General features: G+C 45.7%; 1 protein-coding gene across 1 annotated transcript; it reads left to right on the forward strand.

The window, feature by feature from the left end:
- The first annotated feature begins 912 nt into the window (after positions 1-912).
- On the forward strand, positions 913-19,138 carry Tgm7 (transglutaminase 7). Its single transcript, XM_013009983.1, has 13 exons — positions 913-922; positions 6,616-6,798; positions 7,861-8,112; positions 9,065-9,183; positions 10,964-11,092; positions 11,170-11,347; positions 13,535-13,673; positions 15,212-15,315; positions 15,646-15,888; positions 17,558-17,884; positions 18,249-18,409; positions 18,685-18,818; positions 18,979-19,138. The coding sequence occupies exons 1-13, from the start codon at positions 913-915 to the stop codon at positions 19,136-19,138; spliced, it is 2,139 nt and encodes a 712-aa protein (XP_012865437.1).
- Positions 19,139-19,861: the final 723 nt, after the last annotated feature.

Below are 19,861 nucleotides of genomic sequence, written 5' to 3' on the forward strand. Positions count from 1 at the left end.
CAATTTATTACAAAAGGTCACAAATGGAGTCAAAGATTTTGTAGTAAAGTTAGAGATTTTTTTTTTTTTTTACCACAAAATGCCATTAAAAACTACCTTTAATTAAGGTCTCTCTCCCCACATCCCCTGAGCTAATTGGACATCTTTGGGCATGACGGTTTCCTCCCTTGGCATGGATGGCACACGGATTAGCAGCTTCAAACACACACACAGGTGTGTTCACGAGGATCCTGGCTGCACTTTCTTCAAATATTTAAAAAAGAAGTCACGATCAGTCATGAGGAGTCTATCTGTGTAAACAGTGCTTTTCTTACACAAAGGCTTTTGTCTCCTACATGTCTCCTAAATTGACATCATAGCCCCAGACTGGAAAGTCTGTCAACTTTATTTTTAATAATCTACAGCATAATTCATCATTTCAACATGCCTTGTTTTTCTTCAAGATGCAAAGCTCTCTGGGCAGTAATGAGCCTCATCTGTAACCATTTGTCCATTACCTTCCTCAGGGATGCTGTCTTTTGGGCCTTCCCATCCCAGTGCTGACACTCTTGGTCCATGCTAGACTGATCTGGTTAAGAATGAAGGGATGGAGGTGCAAAAGGGCAGACACAAGCCGAGCTTTCCTTCCAAATAACTTGAGTCTCCCCAGCTTACAAGGGAGATCACAGAAACAAATCCCCTCCACAAGTGTAAAGGCTTAAAGCAGAAGCTCCTTTCCTTAAGCTAAAATGTACCCTTAACAACGGGAAATTTCAGAGTAGGATTGGGAGGAGGAGGAAGTGATAGCTCCACCCAATTCCAGGATGGAAGGAAAGTTTCTAGTAGGACGGCTCTAAACGCTCAGAGAGGCTATTAGTAATGGAATTCTGAGGCTGACTAGCTCAGGGCTCGGCCATCGGGAGAAGGAGGGAGATGGATCCTGGTGAGTACTGGGGACACAGGAAAGGGGCAGCAGAGGTGATACTGATATGACAGTTCATGGTTTATTGTATAATCCAGCTCCTGCCTCCTGGTTCTCCACCTTCATTTGGACCTTGGGGCATAGAACATACAGATGTTCGTTTTCTTTCCTGAAGCTGAAATTTGGGGCAATAATGGCCTTGGGTAATCTGAGGAGGTCCCTAAAGACTTTAGATAGACACTCCCAATTTCCTATTGGAAAGCACAATGAAACCATTTGCTTCCAGATAGTGCTGCGTTATATAAAGTTGTTTTATAAAAATAAGATTATATATTACACATGTATTATGTGGTATATAAGACATTATATAAGATATATATTAAAAAATAAAAAAATAAAAAAGATATATATTATATTACGCATTACTTAAAATTTTGATTTTTAAAAATCTTAGTGATATCAGTATGTACTAGTTTATCAAAAATTGGAAATAAAGGGCTGGGAAGGTGGCTCAGTGGTAGAGCACTTGCCTTGCATGCCTGAGGGCCTGGGTTTGATTCCTCAGCACCCCATAAGCAAAAAAAAAAGCCGGAAGTGGCACTATGGCTCAAGTGGTAGAGCACCAGTCTTGAGCTGAAGAGCTGAGGGACAGCGCCCAGGCCCAGAGTTCAGGCCCACAACCGGACCCCTCCCCCGAAAAAAAAGAAAATTGGCTGTCTCCTTTGATAGAATTTTGCACATGTGTGAAAATATTTTCATGTGGAAAATTTCTAAGAGTAACTGTTGGATCAAAGGTCACCTCCACTTTACTTTTTTTTTTTTTTTTTGGTCAGCCGTGGGGCTGGAACTCTGGGCCTGAGCACTGTCCCTCAGCTCTTCAGCTTAAGGCGAGTATTCTACCACTTGAGCTACAGTGTCACTTCTGGTTTTCTGGTGGTTTATTGAAGATAAGAGTCTCACATACTTTCCTGCCGAGGCTGGCTTTGAACCTCGATCCTCAGATCTCAGCTTCCTGAGTAGCTAGGATTATAGGCGTGAGCCACTAGTACCCGGCTTCCACTTTACATTTCGATGGATAGCAACTTATTTCTTAAAAGTTTATGTGAATCAGACTCTATCAGGATATGACAGTCCATTTCCAAATACCCTCAAACAACATAGGTTGTTGTTATCTTCTTGATATCTCATTGGGTAGTTATAGGTAGGGGCAGGAAGATACTGTGCACTTAAAGCCTGGAGCTTAGTAGCCTAATATGGATATAGAAGCATTGCTGCAGGGACTGAGGTATTTCTGTTTTCTGAAATGCTTGGAAAGGATTTCAGGAAGGAGATGGATGCAAAGTTTGGCTGGAAGAACTGGTACGAAGGAGACTTAGATATTAAGGAAGGGGCAGGAGCCATCCACCTAGCTGTGGTCATGCTCTATTTGGAGGCCACGATATGGAGGACATGTTCGAACCATACTCTGGAAGGCTTTGATTTCTCAGCTTAAGGATTTGGGTTTGAAATTTTGTTTTAAGACGTTTTTATTCTTGCATAGTTGAAAGAAGTATAGAATAGGACAGTAAACTTAGCACACACACACACACACACACACACACACACACACACATATATATATGCATACCTATATATGAATATATATTTATAAATTTTTAAGAGGGAAGAAGCAAAAGCGTGAAATATTTGTTAAAGTCCTCACATTGACACTAATACTGAGAAGCGGACAAAGAAAAGTAGATTAACTAGAAGAGAAGGGACTGAGCCCACCTGGCATTTGGTGGCAGGAATCACTTCTCTCTGCCGGCTGGGCTGCATGTACCTTACCCTTTGCTGTCTTCATCGGGAGGGATCTAGGCATTGGCAGTGGACCCCTTTACCTGGCCTGGGTCTTCATCCATACTCGCTGGCATCTCTACAAGTCAAGACATTCCAATGCAGAGCCATCAGCCTGCTGCATGTAGTAGGGTGGTCCCGCCTTTCCTCTTACCCACACCTGTATTTAAGTCCTCATTAGTCTTTGCCTTAGATGGTTGCAACAGAACTCTCTCAGCTCTCCCCACCTTTGTTCTTTTTTCCCCTCCGGTCTAGGCTAAACAACCACAGCCAAATTAATCCTCAAGTGTGGCTTCTATGTTGCCTCACCTGCTCAGAAACCTGTCTTTAATCAAAGTAACACTTTCTCCTAACTACAAAAGGAAGACATGTCCAAACACTGAAAAACTTCAAGACACCTGTCCCACAACTCCACTGCCTAAAGAGAATCTGCAACATGCTGGGTTTCAGTCACTTTTACTTTTTGCTTTTTAATATCTAGGGAGCCGATTTCCCTCTAGGATCTAGAGAGTGTTTTTCCTCTATAGTCTTTGTTTTGTTGTTGTTCTTCCTCTTGGTGTCCTCTTTGCTGATAACATCAGATGAAAGAAATAAGGTTTAATATCCAACTGTGATTGAAGGATATTTAAGTCACACCGAAAATCCTTATGCTTATATTTTTGTCTACCACTGATCATCTTTTTTTTTTTTTAATTTTTTTTGGGTCCGGTTGTGGGGCCTGAACTCTGGGCCTGGGCACTGTCCCTCAGCTCTTCAGCTCAAGGCTAGCGCTCTACCACTTGAGCCACAATGCCACTTCGGCTTTTTTCTTTTTGCTTATGTGGTGCTGAGGAATCAAACCCAGGGCCTCAGGCATGCAAGACAAGCGTTCTACCACTGAGCCACCTTCCCAGCCCTGATCATCTTATTTTTAAAAGAATCCTAGAAGAGGAATTTACAGGTCAACATTTGGATCGCTCCTTGGCCTTGATGTACACATACTCAGCAAAGATCCCGGGAGAGGCTCCAGGGAAGGCAGGGACCTGTGGACGTTAGGAGGGCAGTCTCTGGAGCCAGCCTGGCTGGCTTGAGTCCTAGCTCTGCCCAGTACCCTCTGCATGTGGGGAGCAGTATTAATACTCCATCATAAGCCAAGCACTGATGACTCATACTTGGGAGACAGAGGTCAAGAGGCTAGTCTGGGCAATAAAAAAAACCAACTCTGTTACACCATCTCCAAGAAAGAAGTTGGACACGGTATGTATGCCTGTCATACCAGCTACAATGGAAGCATAAAACATAGGCAGATTGCATTCCAGGCTCAAAGTAATCAGTACCCAAAACAGGACTGAGGTATGGTGGCTCAGCAGTAGAATACATTCTCACCAAACGTGAGGGCTTGAGTTAACACTCCAGCACTGAAGGACACATGCATGCACGCACACACATACACAACAGAGAGAGTTATGAGAATATAAACCATTTCAGATATTTAAAAAATGCTCTTGCAACTGACCATAAACATAATCCATACTTTTCTGAAATTAGGTATTATGCTTTGTTCTTGCATGAGGGAATCTGGGTTCAGGAAGATGACAGAAGGCTAGCTCTAGATGTTATTCAATGCTCTGTGGAAAATAGAGAAACTGACAGACAGTAACCAAGAAAGAAAACCTCCATGGGATGGCTGCCTCCAAGACCAGACCCAAACAGGTACATGGAGCCATGCATAAGCGCAGAATTGTCTCAGGCTTTAGTTTCTCAAAAGACAGGCATTTCATTTCTCAGAATTCCTTACATGTAAATGGCTGTCTTAATGTCTTTTTTTTTTGTAAGGCTGATAATACATTCGGATATAACTTGATCCTTTTATTACTTGTGTCTTTGTATTAGTCAGACAAGTGCCAGGAGTCTTGTATCTGGAGCTTACCTTTTCTCCTACTTATGTCATTAACTTCAGTGGGACCACAGCCAAGTCAGGTCTTGTGGGTGCTGACATGTTTTATCTGTTGTTGTTTTTTTAATTGATTCTGCTGAATTTCCTGCATTGTTGAATCTCTTCTTGATTCTCTTGGCTCTTCTTTCTGGCTTCCTTGGGAGCCTTTCCTTTTATGCTCATGTCTCCTTGACACAAAAAGCCCTTTCGTGAGCCAAATGCATAATTATATTAAGTGGGATGAAAAAAAAAACATCTAAGTGTCCAATGGAGGACGAATTGCATCATGACCTGCAACTTTGGGCACAGAAAGAAAGACATCTTCCCTCTTCTTCCTCCTTTGCTTCCCAAACGGGAAGAATCCTGGGTAAAAGGATACACTGCGCTGGTTGCACTTAGGAGCTATGCTGGTAGGGATTATGCTGTTTCTAGCATCCAGGAAAGTTGTCCCACCCCTGTTAGGGCTTCTAGATATTTCTCACTACCTCTTTGTGCTACATGAGCTCTCAGGGTGGTGGACCTCTAGGAGGTATTATCTTTGTAAGAAGATTGATCCTATCCTTTCCTTTCTTTTTTTTGCCATACTAGGGCTTGAACTCAGATCTTTATGCTCTTGCTTAACTTCCTTGTGCACAGTGGGCATTCTACCACTTGAGTCATACCTTCAGCCTGGCCTTTTGCTGGTTAATTGGGGACGAGGTCTCACAGACTTTTCTTCCCACACGAGCTTTGACCCATGATCCTCCAGGTCTCAAGAGCTACCAGTGTCTAACTCTTACTAAATCTTGAAGATTAAAGGTTGACATTGAAGGAGAAAATTCACACAGTCACAGTATACACCAAGCTTGAAAAACCGTCCTGCATCCAGGTTCTGGTGGCTCACCCCTGTAATCCTAGCTACACAGATAGATTCAAAATACTCAGTAATGTTCAATACAACTCCGTTCTTAAGCACAAGATAACATTTAACAAAAACAATTGAAATCAAATGCAAATATAGGAGCACAACCCCTTAAATCTGTCATTTTAAGTGCACCTTCACCATATAGTCAAAGTTATACAAGAATTTGAAGGATTGAAGTCTTCCATGACATTTCAAATAGTTTCCTGAACCAGGCACTGGTGGGTCATGCCTTTAATCCTAGCCGAGACCTGAGGATCGCAGTTCAAAGCCAGCCCACGCAGGAAAGTCTGTGGCACTCTTATCTCCAATTAACCACCAGAAAACCGAAGTGGCACTGTAGTTCAAAATGACAGAACACTAGCCTTGAGCAAAAATGCTAAAGGGTAGCACCCAAGCCCCTAGTTTAAGCCACATGACAGAAAAAAAAAAAAAAAAAAGCTTCTTGTCTCAGTTGGGCATGAGGAGAGAGTGAGAGTAATTGAGTATCAGCATTTGGGCAGCTAGGCAGCAAATCTAAATCTGCAGCAACCACCCCATCTGCTGTCTTCACAGGCTGATGGCCAAATGCTTACAATTTTTTTTCTGGAGTACCAGGATCTGAACTCAGAGCTTTGCCCTTGCTAAGCAGCCCTGGTTACTGCTTGATCCATTCCACCGGTCCCATGCACCAGCTAAAACTTCTTGCCTATAAACAGTAGCAATACCATGAGTTGTCATGAGTAGTGTGTTCAGTAGTTGTTGCCTTTGACTATTTTAATTCTGGATAAACTCATTTCTATTACTTATTACTATGCCACAGGATGACAGAGTAGCTTTCAGGAATCTAGTAGCATTTTGCTCTGGTATGGTGTCGCAGGTCCAAGCATGGATGTCACCAGGATCGAGGTACTCAGGGTCTCCTAACCAGGATCTGGTGACTTGCCCCATGAGAGAGAGAGTCAGACAATTAGGAGACAAGGAGGCAGAAGAACTAGTACAGGAGAGACAGAAACAACTTAGGAGTTGTGAGTATGCCAGTCAGTCACAGCTGGGCAGTGGTCTGTCTTGCCTCTCTCCTAGTGGCAGACTTGGAGCTCCGATCTGTGGACCTGCAGACTCCCAAGAACAACAAGGACCACCACACGCAGGAAATGGGCGTGAAGCATCTCATCCTGCGCAGAGGCCAGGCCTTCAACATAAGGCTAAATTTCAACCGACCCTTCCAGCCTCGGAAGGACCACATCACCTTTGTGGCTGAGACTGGTGAGCTTTTCCTACCCCCAGGGACCTCTATGGGTTCCCCTAAAATAGAAAGTTCCTTTGCAGCCCTTCCCTCCCCTCTTCCGCCCTTGCTGGTACTGGAGCTTGAACTCAGGGCCTCGCTTCATTTGCATCTTTAATTGGAGATATGAGTCTGCAGATTCGGGTGCCCAAGCTGGCTTTGAGGCTTTGAATCAGGGTCCTTTGATCTGTTTCCTTGGCTAGGATGATAATAAGTGTGGTACTTAGCTTTGTTGTTGTTGTTTTTCTCCTTGAGACAGGGTCTTGCTATGTAAACCCAGCCTCACCCTGAATTTGCGATCTTCCTACCTCAGCCTCCCGAGTGCTAGGATTACAAGCCTTCCATGCCCAGCTGCCCTGTTCCTCCTTTCTGAAGCTTTTTCCCTCTCCTCTCCTGGGGTGCCTCGGACCCTCACGCTCTCACGCTGAGTACTCTGTTGGTGCTGTTAGGAATGATTTGGCAGCTCAGCAATCTGTACCTGTGACTATGACAGCCAACCTTTTTTATTTTTATTTTGGTTGGTTGTGGGGCTTGAACTCAGGGCCTGGGCACGGTCCCTAAGCTCTCTGGCTAAAGGCTAGCACTCTACCACTTTGAGCCAGAGTGCCACTTGTGGTTTTCTGGTGGTTAATTGGAGTTAAGAGTCTCACAGGCTTTCCTGCCTGAACTGGCTCTGAACCAGAATCCTGAGATCTCAGCCTCCTGAGTAGCTAGGATTACAGGTATGAGCCACCTGTACCCTGTTTATAATGGCCAACCTTTAAGTCCACAGGGACTGTGCTACAACTTCACACACATACTATCCCATTCATCCCCTGTGATAGGCTTTGAGATGGGCACTATTGTGAACCCCATTTATAGATTAAACCAACAAATAAAACACAGCCCCAAGATCATAGGTGGTTTTCCTGAGAAACAATAAAACCCCCAGCCATAAAGACGAGCAAGATGTGGGGGGAATGTGGGTAAGCTTTAGGCCTTGCAGAAATCATGTGATACATAGATTTTTAAGCCTCCTTCTGGGGTCATTCTCTCCTACCCAGGACCCAAGCCCACGGAGCTGCTAGGGACACAAGCTATATTCTCATTCAACCAGACCCAGACCCAGCATGGCAATGTCTGGAGTACTTCTGACTTCATCTTGGACTCCAACTCTCTCCAAGTCTCCATTTTCTCATCGGCCAGTGCAGTTATTGGCCACTACATGCTGAAGCTAGAGATCTCTCAGGGCCAGGGTCATAGTGCAACTTACCCAGTAGGGGCTTTCATCCTGCTTTTTAATCCCTGGAGTCCAGGTAAGGCCTGCTCCTGGCAGTAATGCTAACCGCATCCATCGAGAATGTTCTGTGAGGTTCTTCTGAGAAAATCCCAGAAGATAAACCACTGCATATCTATGTAATAAGTTGTTGTGTGCTCTCATGAAAAATACCATTTTTTTTCTTTATGACACAGGGTCTTATTATTTAAGTCCAGGCTGTTCTTAAACTCAATCTTCCTGCCTCAGCCTTCCTGAGTGCTCGGATTATATGCAGGTGCTGCAATGCCCAGCTCTAAACCTAAAATAAAGAATTTAAAAAGAATCCAAAAACATAGAATTTTTTTTTTTTGGTCCCGTCGTGGGGCCTGAACTCTGGGCCTGGGCGCTGTCCCTCAGCTCTTCAGCTCAAGGCTAGCACTCTACCACTTGAGCCACAGCGCTACTTCCGGCTTTTTTTTCTTATGTGGTACTGAGGAATCGAACCCAGGGCCTCATGCATGCAAGGCAAGTGCTCTACCACTGAGCCACCTTCCCAGCCCTGTATTTTATTTTATTTTTTATTTTATTTTGGGTCCGGTCGTGGGGCCTGAACTCTGGGCCTGGGCGTTGTCCCTCAGCTCTTCAGCTCAAGGCAAGCGCTCTACCACTGAGCCAACTTCCCAGCCCCAAAGAATTTTTTTTCCCAAAGAATTTTTTTAATGGCATGATAAAAATATGCACCGTGTGATGTTAAAAAATAATTTAGCAGATGGCACATAATCTTGGTTCTAATTATATTTAACTTACAGTTCATATTTTTTAAAGTATAGATTTCCAACAAATTTATGGTAGACTTTGAAGGAGTCAGTCTTAGTATCTGCTGCCATTAATTCACTGGCTATAGTTCTAGTTGCCTAAAATACTGTTATTACTGGATTTTAATTTTATTGCTCTGTTTTTTGTTTTTCCGGTTTGGGGATTTACTCCATCTGCTACTCTTTACCACTCAGAGGACGATGTCTACCTACCAAGTGAAATACTGTTACAGGAGTATATTATGAGTGATTATGGCTTTGTTTACAAGGGCAATAAAAGTGCTATTACCTCCTGGCCCTGGAACTATGGTCAGGTAACACTATCACCTCAAGGTGGGCCTGGGGTGGGATTGTTAAAGCTGGTCCTGGGACAACTGTTAGCTTATGAAGGACAGGGAACAAAGAACACAGCGTGAATTCCGGGGCCCATTTTTCCCCCAGTGAGAGAAGCAAGGAAAGGAGATGCTTTTCCTTTTTAGCAATTGATGTTTCATTATGAAAGGCTTAAAATAACCCCAAAGTAGACTGGCCTCTAACATGAACCTTCACGTGCTCATTTCTCAGCTTCAATAGTGACTAATTGATTATGTCTTCCTTCATCCATTTCAGGGGATTGCAAATGGTAACTAATGGACCAGATATTACCTACTGCCTTTAAAAAATACGTGTGTAGGGAGGTAAGGCTAGTTTGACACAGGGCTGGCCATGAACCAGCCATCCTCCTTCCTTCCTCTGCCTTCCAAGTGCTGGAATTCTGCCTGTTTTCATAAGTCTCACTAAGGGGACTTATGAGAATGGTCCTCACATTTTAAAATATTATTCTTTTGAAAGAAAGTTTCAAAATGAATATCTTGTGTATATGAATATCTAGGTGTATGGTCTATCACTTTTATAATCCCAGGTTCACAAGATGCATAGGTAGGAAGATCACAATCCAGGCCATCCTAGGCAAAATTTAGGCCCTTACCTGTTTTTGTGTTTTGTTTTTTTTTTTAAAGACTAAAGGCAAAAAAAGACAAGGAGTATTACCCAAGTAGTAAGAGCATCTGCCTAGCAAATGCATGAGTCTGAGTTCAAATCCTATTACCACCCAAAAAAAATGAATATTTTGTAACATTAGTGATTATATGAAGTATGAATTTCAGGGTCTATAAATAACATTTTAATGCAAAACAGCCATGCTTATCTATTGAAATATCTATGTCTGCTTTCATGCTCTAACGGCTGGGACAGAGCCTGTGGCCAAGTAAGATCTGCCCTCTACAGGAAAAGAGTGGCCAGGCCCTGCATTCCCCATTTCCCCTCCCCACCACTAGAATTTCTGAAGGTACCATATTGCTTAATCCAATAACACATCCAAAGATGGATAGTAGCTCCAAAAGATGATGAGTTTTTGTGAAAAACGTAACCAAAGTACTTGACTGTAACTGAAAAAAAAAAGTGAGTGGTAGGGTTCTACAATAAAGAGCAAATAGTCATTTAATGCACAGAGGGAACTCGGGCCCTGGACAGCTTTTCATTTCTCATCCACCGACCACAGCTAATGTGGTTTCTTTCCTACTATAGTCAAAAGCCTCAGGTAAATGTCCCCAGAGTCTCTTCTTGTCTACCCTCTCTTTCCAAATATGGTAGGTTTGAAACCCTCCCTTGATCTTTTCAGCCAACAGAGATCACTTACTCTCTAAAAATTCTTTTGCCTTTTCTGTTGGAACTACACAGGTTTTTTGTTTTTGTCAGTCATGGGGCCTGAACTCTGGGCCTGGGCGCTGTCCCTGAGCTCTTCAGTTCAAGGCTAGCGCTCTACCACTTGAGCCACAGCACCACTTTCTGGCTTTTTCTGCTTATGTGGTGCTGAGGAATCGAACCCAAGGCCTCATGCATGCAAGGCAAGTACTCTACCACTAAGCCACTTTCCTAGCCCCAGAACTACAGTTTTGCATCCCAACAAAAAGAAGTCCATTGAGGTCTCTCCCCGCCACCCCGACCCGGCCACACACATGCACACCATCCCTGAGAGTCAGTTAAGAGAGTTAAAGTTTCAGAATTCTATCCATTTTTTGCTCTTCTCTGTTCTCCCTCGGGATGTCTTGGAAGTTTGAAGAGGGCATCCTAGACATCTGCTTTGAGATCCTGAACAAGAGTCTGTATTTCTTAATGAACCCATCCAAGGACTGTTCTCAGCGGAACAACGTGGTGTACGTGTGCAGGGTGGTGAGCGCCATGGTAAGGACCGAAGGTTCTGAGCCCTGGCTGAGGACAGCCTGAGCCCCCCGCCTCACCCACCTGCCTCTCCTCCACAGATCAACAGCAACGACGACAATGGGGTGCTGCAGGGGAACTGGGGAGAAGACTACTCCACGGGCATCAGCCCGCTGGAGTGGAACGGCAGTGTGGCCATCCTGCGACAGTGGTCAGCTAGTGGCGGGCAACCGGTGAAGTATGGACAGTGCTGGGTCTTTGCCTCTGTGATGTGTACTGGTGAGTGAAGAATCGCCCTGAGGAGATCATGAAGGTTGCCCTGACCTTCAGCCAGGGGTGGCCAGGGAGCAGGCGCTTAACCTGCACGCTATACAGTCTTGGGGGAGAGGGGGGTGCAATCACTCCGCTAGTTTCCACCCTGGGGGAGAGCTGCTTGTAATCCTAAAGCAGAAGTTGCCTTGTTGACTAGCCTTGAGAAGCATGGGTGTCATCAGTTATTTACAGTTGAGCACCAAGTCGTTGGTCCTGCTATCTGGAAGATGGAAGAGATGGGTGGAGGAAGATGGGTGCTGGGATGCTTCCTGTCTCCCCCAAGGCAAAGCCAGAGGACCCTCCCCCGGCCCCTGCCAGGGTGCCCAGACACCTCATGGGGTCAGTCAGTGTCCATCTGACTGACAGGTTAACTCATGATGGGGAGGACAGAGACAGGGGCCAACGCTCTAGGCTTTTCTGAGAGGGGCAACACAGCCTGGCAGTTAGATTCAATGCTACAGAGGAGAGTGAGCCTTGAGTAATTAAATGTAAGTGTTCAAATCAAGTGATCTCATTTGTTTACTTGTGAAATGGGCTGAGACTACTGTATTGCTCCTAGCATTCCCGGTCCTGCTGTGGGCTGGGAAGTCCATGTGGTGACCAGGTAGGCATTGTACAGGTGACCTTGGGTCTTCAGGGTCAAAAGTTCATGATACTGCTCCTTCCAAGGAACCTCAGCGAACTGAAACAATTCTCTCTTTTTGGTGATCCTAAGGTTTGGAACTCAGGACCTCACATTCGCTAAACAGATGTGCTACCACTTGGAGCCACACTCCTAGTCCTGGTTTTTGCTGGTTATTTTGAAGATGGGGGTCTAGAGAACTTTTCTCTTTTAATTGTATTTTTCTTATCCTTAAGTAGTTGTACAAGTTCAACAAGTCAGTTTATAAGTCAAATGTATCTTGATCGATGTCATCCCTTTCATCATTTAGAACACTTTTCTTCAGATCCTAGCCTCTTGAATAGCTAGGACTCTAGGCCTGAGCCACCAGCAATCAGCAATTGTCATAGTTGATAATCCTTTTACTTCCCAAAGCACTGTAATGCTCCCGGCCTATGGGAGTAGATTCCCGGTCTGCCTTGCAAGTGGGGTGGGCTGTCTCTGACTTGCTACTTACACACTGATAGAGGCAGGGACCTCTGTTCCCAGGGTGCATCAGCTCTTGGCTTGATTCCATCTGTGTCAAGTGAGGGGATGGTGGTGGTGGTAGTGGTGGTGACAGTGGTGGTAGTATGTGTGTTCCTGGCAGAGTTGTAAAGTCTGATTTGTGTGACTACACCTGTGAAATCGTAACTCCGCTTTCTAAAAAGCCATTGTAGGCACAAGAGGGCGCTGCTGCCTTTTCAAAAATCTTCTTCTACCTCACTGAATCTCCAGTAACATTCATTTTATCTCTAGAATGCGTTGCCCTTCTATTCATTCTCTAATTGTCTTCTTTTTCTAAGCTCTGGTTTTCAAGTAGGACTTCAGGACTGAAAGATTATATAGTCCAATTCTTCCTTGTGTTACACACAAGGAGACAAACTCAGAAAAGTTAAGCCAATTAACTCAAGAATTAGAATTTTAGGCCAGGTGCTGGTGGCTCATGCCTGTAATCCTAGCTACTGAGGAGGCTGAGATCTGAGGATCACGGTTCAAAGCCAGTTTGGGCAGGAAAGTCCAATTTTATCTGCAGTAAACCAACAGAAGTAGTGTTGTGGCTCAAGTGGTAGAGCGCTATCCTTGAGCTGAAGAGCTCAGGGTCAGAGCCCAGGCCCAGAGTTCAAATCCCATGACCAACCATAACAAGAAAAAGAATTAGAATTTTAAAAATTCTAATTAACAAATGTTTTAGGATCTCTCTCTCCCCCTTTCCCTCTCCCCCCTCACCCTCTCTCTCACACATGCACACACATTTAACCTGAAAGCTGCTGAGTAGGAAAAGTCCTAAATGATAACTTGGGCGAATTACTGTTTTAAGCGATTGTCAAATGATTTTTGCCTTTTGGTGAGTGGATACCATGGACAACAGGATTCTATCTGTGCTCTGGGAATAAAGGCATTACAGGCATGGATCTAAAAGGATCTTCCACCAACGTGAAAGTTACAAGTTATGCATGGAAAATAATTCTGCTCGAAATCAGCTCACTGATCCTTCTTTTTCTTCTCAACAGTAATGCGATGCTTAGGTGTTCCAACGCGAGTGGTTTCCAATTTCCGCTCTGCACACAGCATGGATGGAAATTTGACCATCGACACCTACTATGATCAGAATGCAGAGATGCTGCCAACTCAGAAACCAGACAAAGTATGGTAAGAGTGTCAGGGATGAAATGATCTAGTACTTTCTGGCCTTGATGTTCTGAGAATAAATCCCATCTCAAAAGCTGCTCTGGCTCATTAGATCACCAACGAAGCTTATTTCAGAGTGCAAAAGATATGAGGGAAATTTCTAGAGCTTCAACCAAATGCACAGTTGTGTGTCCTGTACTCTGACCCAAAAGTCTTTACTCACCTCATTTTCCTCTGAGTCTGTACTGTTGTTTTTCCTCCAGGAAACTCGCTGCCTGGAATTGCTGTGTCTGGATTTCCTCTGTCAGCCTTTCTTTCTCTCTGTTTTTTCTTCTCCCTGTGAGACAGTATGTTCTTTTATTTATTCACCTCAAATCTCTTTCCCTCAGACTTTTCTCCTTTGCTTTACCCCAACTCTGGTTTGTTGTGTTTTCCTTTTCCAACAAGTTATCAGCTAAGACTCCATGGCTTGCATGAAAACTAGCTGCTGGCGCTGGAGTCTCCTTCCTCTTAGGAGCTTCAGTTCTCTTATCTATAAAATCAAGATGGAGTCTGTTTCAATAGGCAAGCAGGTTCTTTAACCTGGAATGTACAGATATACTCCTGGGAGAGGGGGGGATTGAATCCCTTCTGACTCAAGCAGGAATGGTATATATGAAAAAGATTTATGTCTTATACAATATTCCATCTATGAATGTACTACCTGGATCTAATCATGAGGAAATATCAGGCAAGTCCAGAACAGGTGCCATAAAATAAAAGAAGATGGAGACAGTAAAGTAGGCACAAATCTTATAGCCATAGTAAGTGCTAAGGCCTGTTAATGGTACAGGGTAGTGGGAGACAAGATTCTTAAGAAACTAGGCCAGCTGGGTGCCGGTGGCTCATGCCTGTCATCCTAGCTACTCAGGAGGCTGAGATCTGAGCATCGTGGTTCAAAGCCAGCCTGGGCAAGAAAGTCCGTGAGGCTCTTATCTCCAATAAAAAAACCACTAGAAAACCGGAAGTGGTGCTGTGGCTGAAGCGGTAGGGCACTTGCCTTGAGCTGAAGAACACAGGGACAGCACCCAGGCCCAGAGTTCAAGCCCCACAACTGATTTAAAAAAATTAAAAGAAAAGAAAAGAAAAGAAAGAAAAGAAACTGGGGGCTGGGAAGGTGGCTCAGTGGTAGAGCGCTTGCCTTGCATGCCTGAGGCCCTGGGTTCGATTCCTCAGCACCACATAAGAAAAAAGCCGGAAGTGTTGCTGTGGCTTAGGTGGTAGAGCGTTAGCCTTGAGCTGAAGAGCTGAGGGACAGCGCCCAGGCCCAGAGTTCAGGCTCCACGACCGGACCAAAAAAAAAAAAAAAAAAAGAAAAGAAACTGGGTCAGTGGCTCACACCTGTCATCCTAGCTACTCAGGAGGCTGAGATCTGAGGATCGCGGTTCAAAGCCAGCCAGGGGCAGATAAATCCTAGAGACTCTTATCCATATTAACCAGCAAAAAGTTGGTAGCAGATTGCAAGCGCACACATACACACACACACAAACTGTGTCCTGTTTCCTTCCTTCCTTCCACAGGAACTTCCATGTCTGGAACGAGTGCTGGATGATCCGGAACGACCTCCCACCAGGCTACAATGGGTGGCAGGTTCTGGACCCTACTCCTCAGCAAACCAGCAGTGGTGTGTGAGGACTGTGGTGGTAGGGGACAGGCTCCCTGGGAGGCCTACGAAGGTGACTGGACATGTGAGAGTTGTAGTTGTAACCCAGTTGTAGTTTCCGACCTGGGCCTCTCGGTTCTGTCATCCTTACCTGTAAAGTGTTGGAGACGGGGGCCACATAGAGTTACAGAGAGGGTCAGATGAATTAATGGAAACAAAAGAGCTTGGTCTTGGAGGTGGGTACCCCAACAGTGAGGGTCACTAGTGCCACTGTTCATCCTTGTTCTCTACCTCCCACAACTATGGCTAGCCACCCTGCCCCACACCCCATAACTCCTGTTGCCTTCACAGGCATGTTCTGCTGTGGCCCTGCCTCTGTGAGGGCTGTCCGGGAAGGGGATGTCCACTTGGACTATGACACCTCTTTAGTGTTTGCTGAGGTGAATGCTGATGAAGTCATTTGGCTTCTTGAGAAGGGCCAGGCCCAAGAAATCCTTGCCCACGACACCAGTTCCATTGGGAAGGAGATCAGCACCAAAATGGTAGCATCAGACCACCGCCAGGACATCACCAACTCCTACAAGTATCCAGAAGGTACCTGGGCCTAGGATTTGGGGAAGGGTGGGTGTGGCTGCTGGGTGGCTCTGGGTTAAAACCATCACCAGCCAATCACCTCCTCTTCATGAAGATCTCTTAAGGGCTTTCCTAGATGCTGCCCGTGTGGGTGCAGGGGCAGTTTGACACATTTAGGAATATGTAAATAAATTCAGTTAAACAAATGTGACCTATTAAAAAGAATTCACTGCCGGGCGGTGGCTCATACCTGTAATCCTAGCTACTCAGGAGGCTGAGGTCTAAGGATCACAGTTCAAAGCCAGCCCAGGCAGGAAAATCTGACTCTGAGACTCTTATCTACAATAAACCACCAGAAAACTGGAAGTGGCTCAAGTGGTAGAGTGCTAGCCTTGAGCTGAAGAGCTGAGAGAGAGTGCCTAGGTCCAGAGTTCAAGCCTCATGCACCAAAAAGAAAGAATTCACTCTCAGAAACTAAAGTTTAAACAGACATGATTTTCAGTGTATGTTTCATGCAGCATTAAATATGTTGCATCCAATATAACATACCCCAAGTTACTTTTTCTCTGAAGTTCAATTTTCATTGGAGGTCCTGTATATGTGTGTGTATATTTCTTTTTTTGGTGGTCCTGGGGGTTGAACTAGGTAGTTTGAGCCTTATTGCCAGCCTTACTGCTTTAGTTATTTTTCTGATAGGGTTTCAAATATTTTGCCTGGGTCAGGCTTTAACTATGATTTCTCTATATCTACCTCTGATGTGGCTGGGATGACAGACCCACACGTACCATGCCAATTGTTCTTTGAGTTAGGGTCTCACTAACTTTTTGCTCAGGCTGGCCTGAAAACATGAACCCTTCTATCACTTTCCTCCTAAGTAGCTCAGAATCTGGTGAGATCCTGTATGTTATTTGGTTACTCTCTCCCAGGGTAATAGCACTATCTCCCTATGTCCAAAGCAGAGGAGTAACAGGATCGGGAAAGACAGAAACTCAGGAGTGGGAGAGCTCTGGGTCTGTGGGAGAGAGCAAACATCTTCATGGAGAGTCTGAGTGGGGTCAGGCCACCTGAGGGCTAAACAAGGCTCGGCCATGGTCTGGCTGTATAAGCCTTCATGGTCTGACCATCCTCATGCCCCTACTTTCTCCTCTGGGATAACAGTACCCCAAAAGGTTAAGTGAGCTACTACATAGAATACATTGGTTTGTAAGCCAGACACTTGACCTGGGGGAGTCCACAGTTTGTGTAAATTTGGGTTAAGCCTGGATGTTTCGGAGTTCCCAAGGGCAAGAGATGAAAAGGTTGGAACATACGCTTTAGGAGAAAGGATGCCAGTCCGGGAGACAAGCCTCTGGCTCTGAGAAGGAAGAGGGTGACCGTGATGAATACTGGTGCTGAGTGCTTACATTTGGCAATTTACTTAACACAACTGTTTTGGGCATCCTTGTGAAGCAAGCTGATCTCATCCCTGGGTCAAAGATCTGAGTACGGAGCGATGAAGACCGTGATAAACAAGAACCTGAAGCCAGCACTGAGCAGCACTAGTCCTCAGGGTCCTGTCCACCATACCGCCTGGCCGGCTTGCCTCCCTGGGCTGCTAATCACATGGCTGGGAGCCGGACTTCTGGATAACAGCTGGGAGTTGTTTCTGGTCCTCACTCTGATGCCTTTCCCGTGTCTCCCACGCTGTCAGGGTCTCCTGAGGAACGGTCCGTCTTCATGAAGGCATCCAGAACACTGCTGGGACCCCAAAGGGCCTCTTCATCCCTCCTGGATCTCCTGGGGTCCGGGGAGTTTGAGGATCCGCCCGTGCGGCTGCAGCTTCACCTGGCCAGGACGCCGGAGTGGGGCCAGGACGTGCTGTTCATCCTGCATGTCCAGACAGTTCCGGACAGAGCCCACACGCAGGCGCCCATCAGGCTGCTGGTGCACTTCTGCGCGCAGGCCCTGCTGCATGGAGGCGGCGCTCGACCCCCCCTCTGGAGGCAAATGGTGGACTTGAATGTGGATGTTGGGAAGGGTTAGTATGAGGCAGAAACCCAATACACCACATTATACCACACTCACCCCTGGCAGCGACGTGGCTGGCTGTGGGTAGCCATGTGCCCACTGTTGAACCTATGGTATCAGGCCCCCCCGCCCAGGTAAGAGAGCAGTTGAGCTCTGGGGGGCAGTCTATGCACACACACACACACACACACACACACATTTTCTCTCTCCACAAACTGTGTTTCTCATGCTCATATACATATCCCTTCCTTCCGTTTCCTTATTTCCCTACCTCCTTCTCTTTCCCACTTTCTCTTTCTCCCTCCTTTTCATTCCCTACCTCCCTCTCCTCTGACACATTTCCTTGACTCAGGATGATTTTCGCCTATTCTTAGAGATCCAGTCACTACTCCTGCTGCCCTACAGCAATTACAGAGAAAAGCTGACAGACGAGAAGCAGATCCGAGTGTCCGGCATTGCCAAGGTTGAAGGGACAGGGCGAAACATCCTGGTTCTAAAGGACTTCTGTCTGCAGCCCCCTCGCCTGACTATTGAGGTGAGGTCTCTGAGGGAGCTGGTACTTCAGTTCATGACAGGATAGGGACAGGTTTCGGCTCGGTGCCCATTTCTATGTTTGGTAGCTTCCTGGAGTAGTCTGATCTTCTAGAACAGGCCTTAGACATTCTCAGCTCCTGGTCTTCTACCTCAATAGCAGTGCCTTAGCTCTACATAGGGACCCTGGTGGTCACCAGGAGGCAGAGGAGGAAGGTTACTGAGTGGACTACAGAAGTAAGGGCAGATGCCCCCCCCCCCCGTCTTCTCTCCACACAGGTGTCTGAGAAGGCTGTGGTGGGCAAGATCCTGAGAGTCCACATCACTCTTACCAACACCCTCACTGTGGCCCTGGCGAACTGTGTCATGGTACTGGAGGGAAGCGGCCTCCTCAGTGGGCAGATCTCGGAAAAGTAAGTGATGCCACTTGTCTACCTCTTGCTCTGGTGTTTGAGAAGAGGTGTCTCCACTGGTCCACGTCCCCACCCTCCTCAGGGAAGGGAAAGCTTGATGGTGCTGCCAAGTGGGATGGGGAACCCTCCATTCCCCACCCAAGGTTTTTTTCACTTTCAGCTTTGGAACACTGAGCCCCGGGCACACCATCAAAGTTCATCTGGAGCTGTACCCCATCAAAGCTGGACCCCGCCAGCTCCAAGTCCTCATCAGCAGCAATGAGGTCAAGGAGATCAAGGGCTACAAGCGCATCTTTGTTGCTGAAGCTACCACTTCCTGACACCCGCCCTAGCTACCGAGCTGGTGCCGAATGGACAGTGTTTAGGGGGAATCAAACACTGCCTTGCTTCTTTCTATTCTGGAATGGCTTACCTCTGGTCTACGTATGGTCCCGGGGAGGGAATAAAGCTCTGTTTGAACCACTGTGCATCTTCTGAAGAAAGAATGAAAATGTCTTAAAAAATGTACTCAATACCTGACCTATGTAGTTGCAACCCCTCTGTAATAATAAAAATAAATAAATAAAATTAGAAGCAAAAAATAAAGATTTCTTTAAAAAGTGATGTTCTTGCTCTCGTGCTAACAAAATACTTATTGCAACCAACTGGTCCTCTTGGCCTGGCTGTCCAGAAACTCATCTTCCAGGACAGAGAAGATCTCCACCTGTGTACTTCCTGGCGGTCCTTTCTTCTTTAAAGTTGTGACACTTCTATAGGTAAGGTGGAGACAGAAAGACTTGAGAATTTTTCCCTCTCCAGTTTTGGATCAAAGTGTAAAACTCATTTTTTTTCCATTTCTTTGTATGTTGTGACACTTTCTCCATGTGTGTTTGGGTCCAGAATCAGGCTTTACAACTGGGGCTTCCAGTCGTAATTATTAGAAATCAATATATCTCCCTCATAGGTAATTTAGAGAACCCCCAAATCCAGGAAAACAAGTTGTCTCCCTATTCATTCTCAGATGTAAGTCTCCCGCTGCGCGCGCGCGCGCGCACACACACACA

Source organism: Dipodomys ordii, unplaced genomic scaffold (genome assembly GCF_000151885.1).
Source record: "Dipodomys ordii isolate 6190 unplaced genomic scaffold, Dord_2.0 Scaffold11, whole genome shotgun sequence".
NCBI classification, from domain to species: domain Eukaryota; kingdom Metazoa; phylum Chordata; class Mammalia; order Rodentia; family Heteromyidae; genus Dipodomys; species Dipodomys ordii.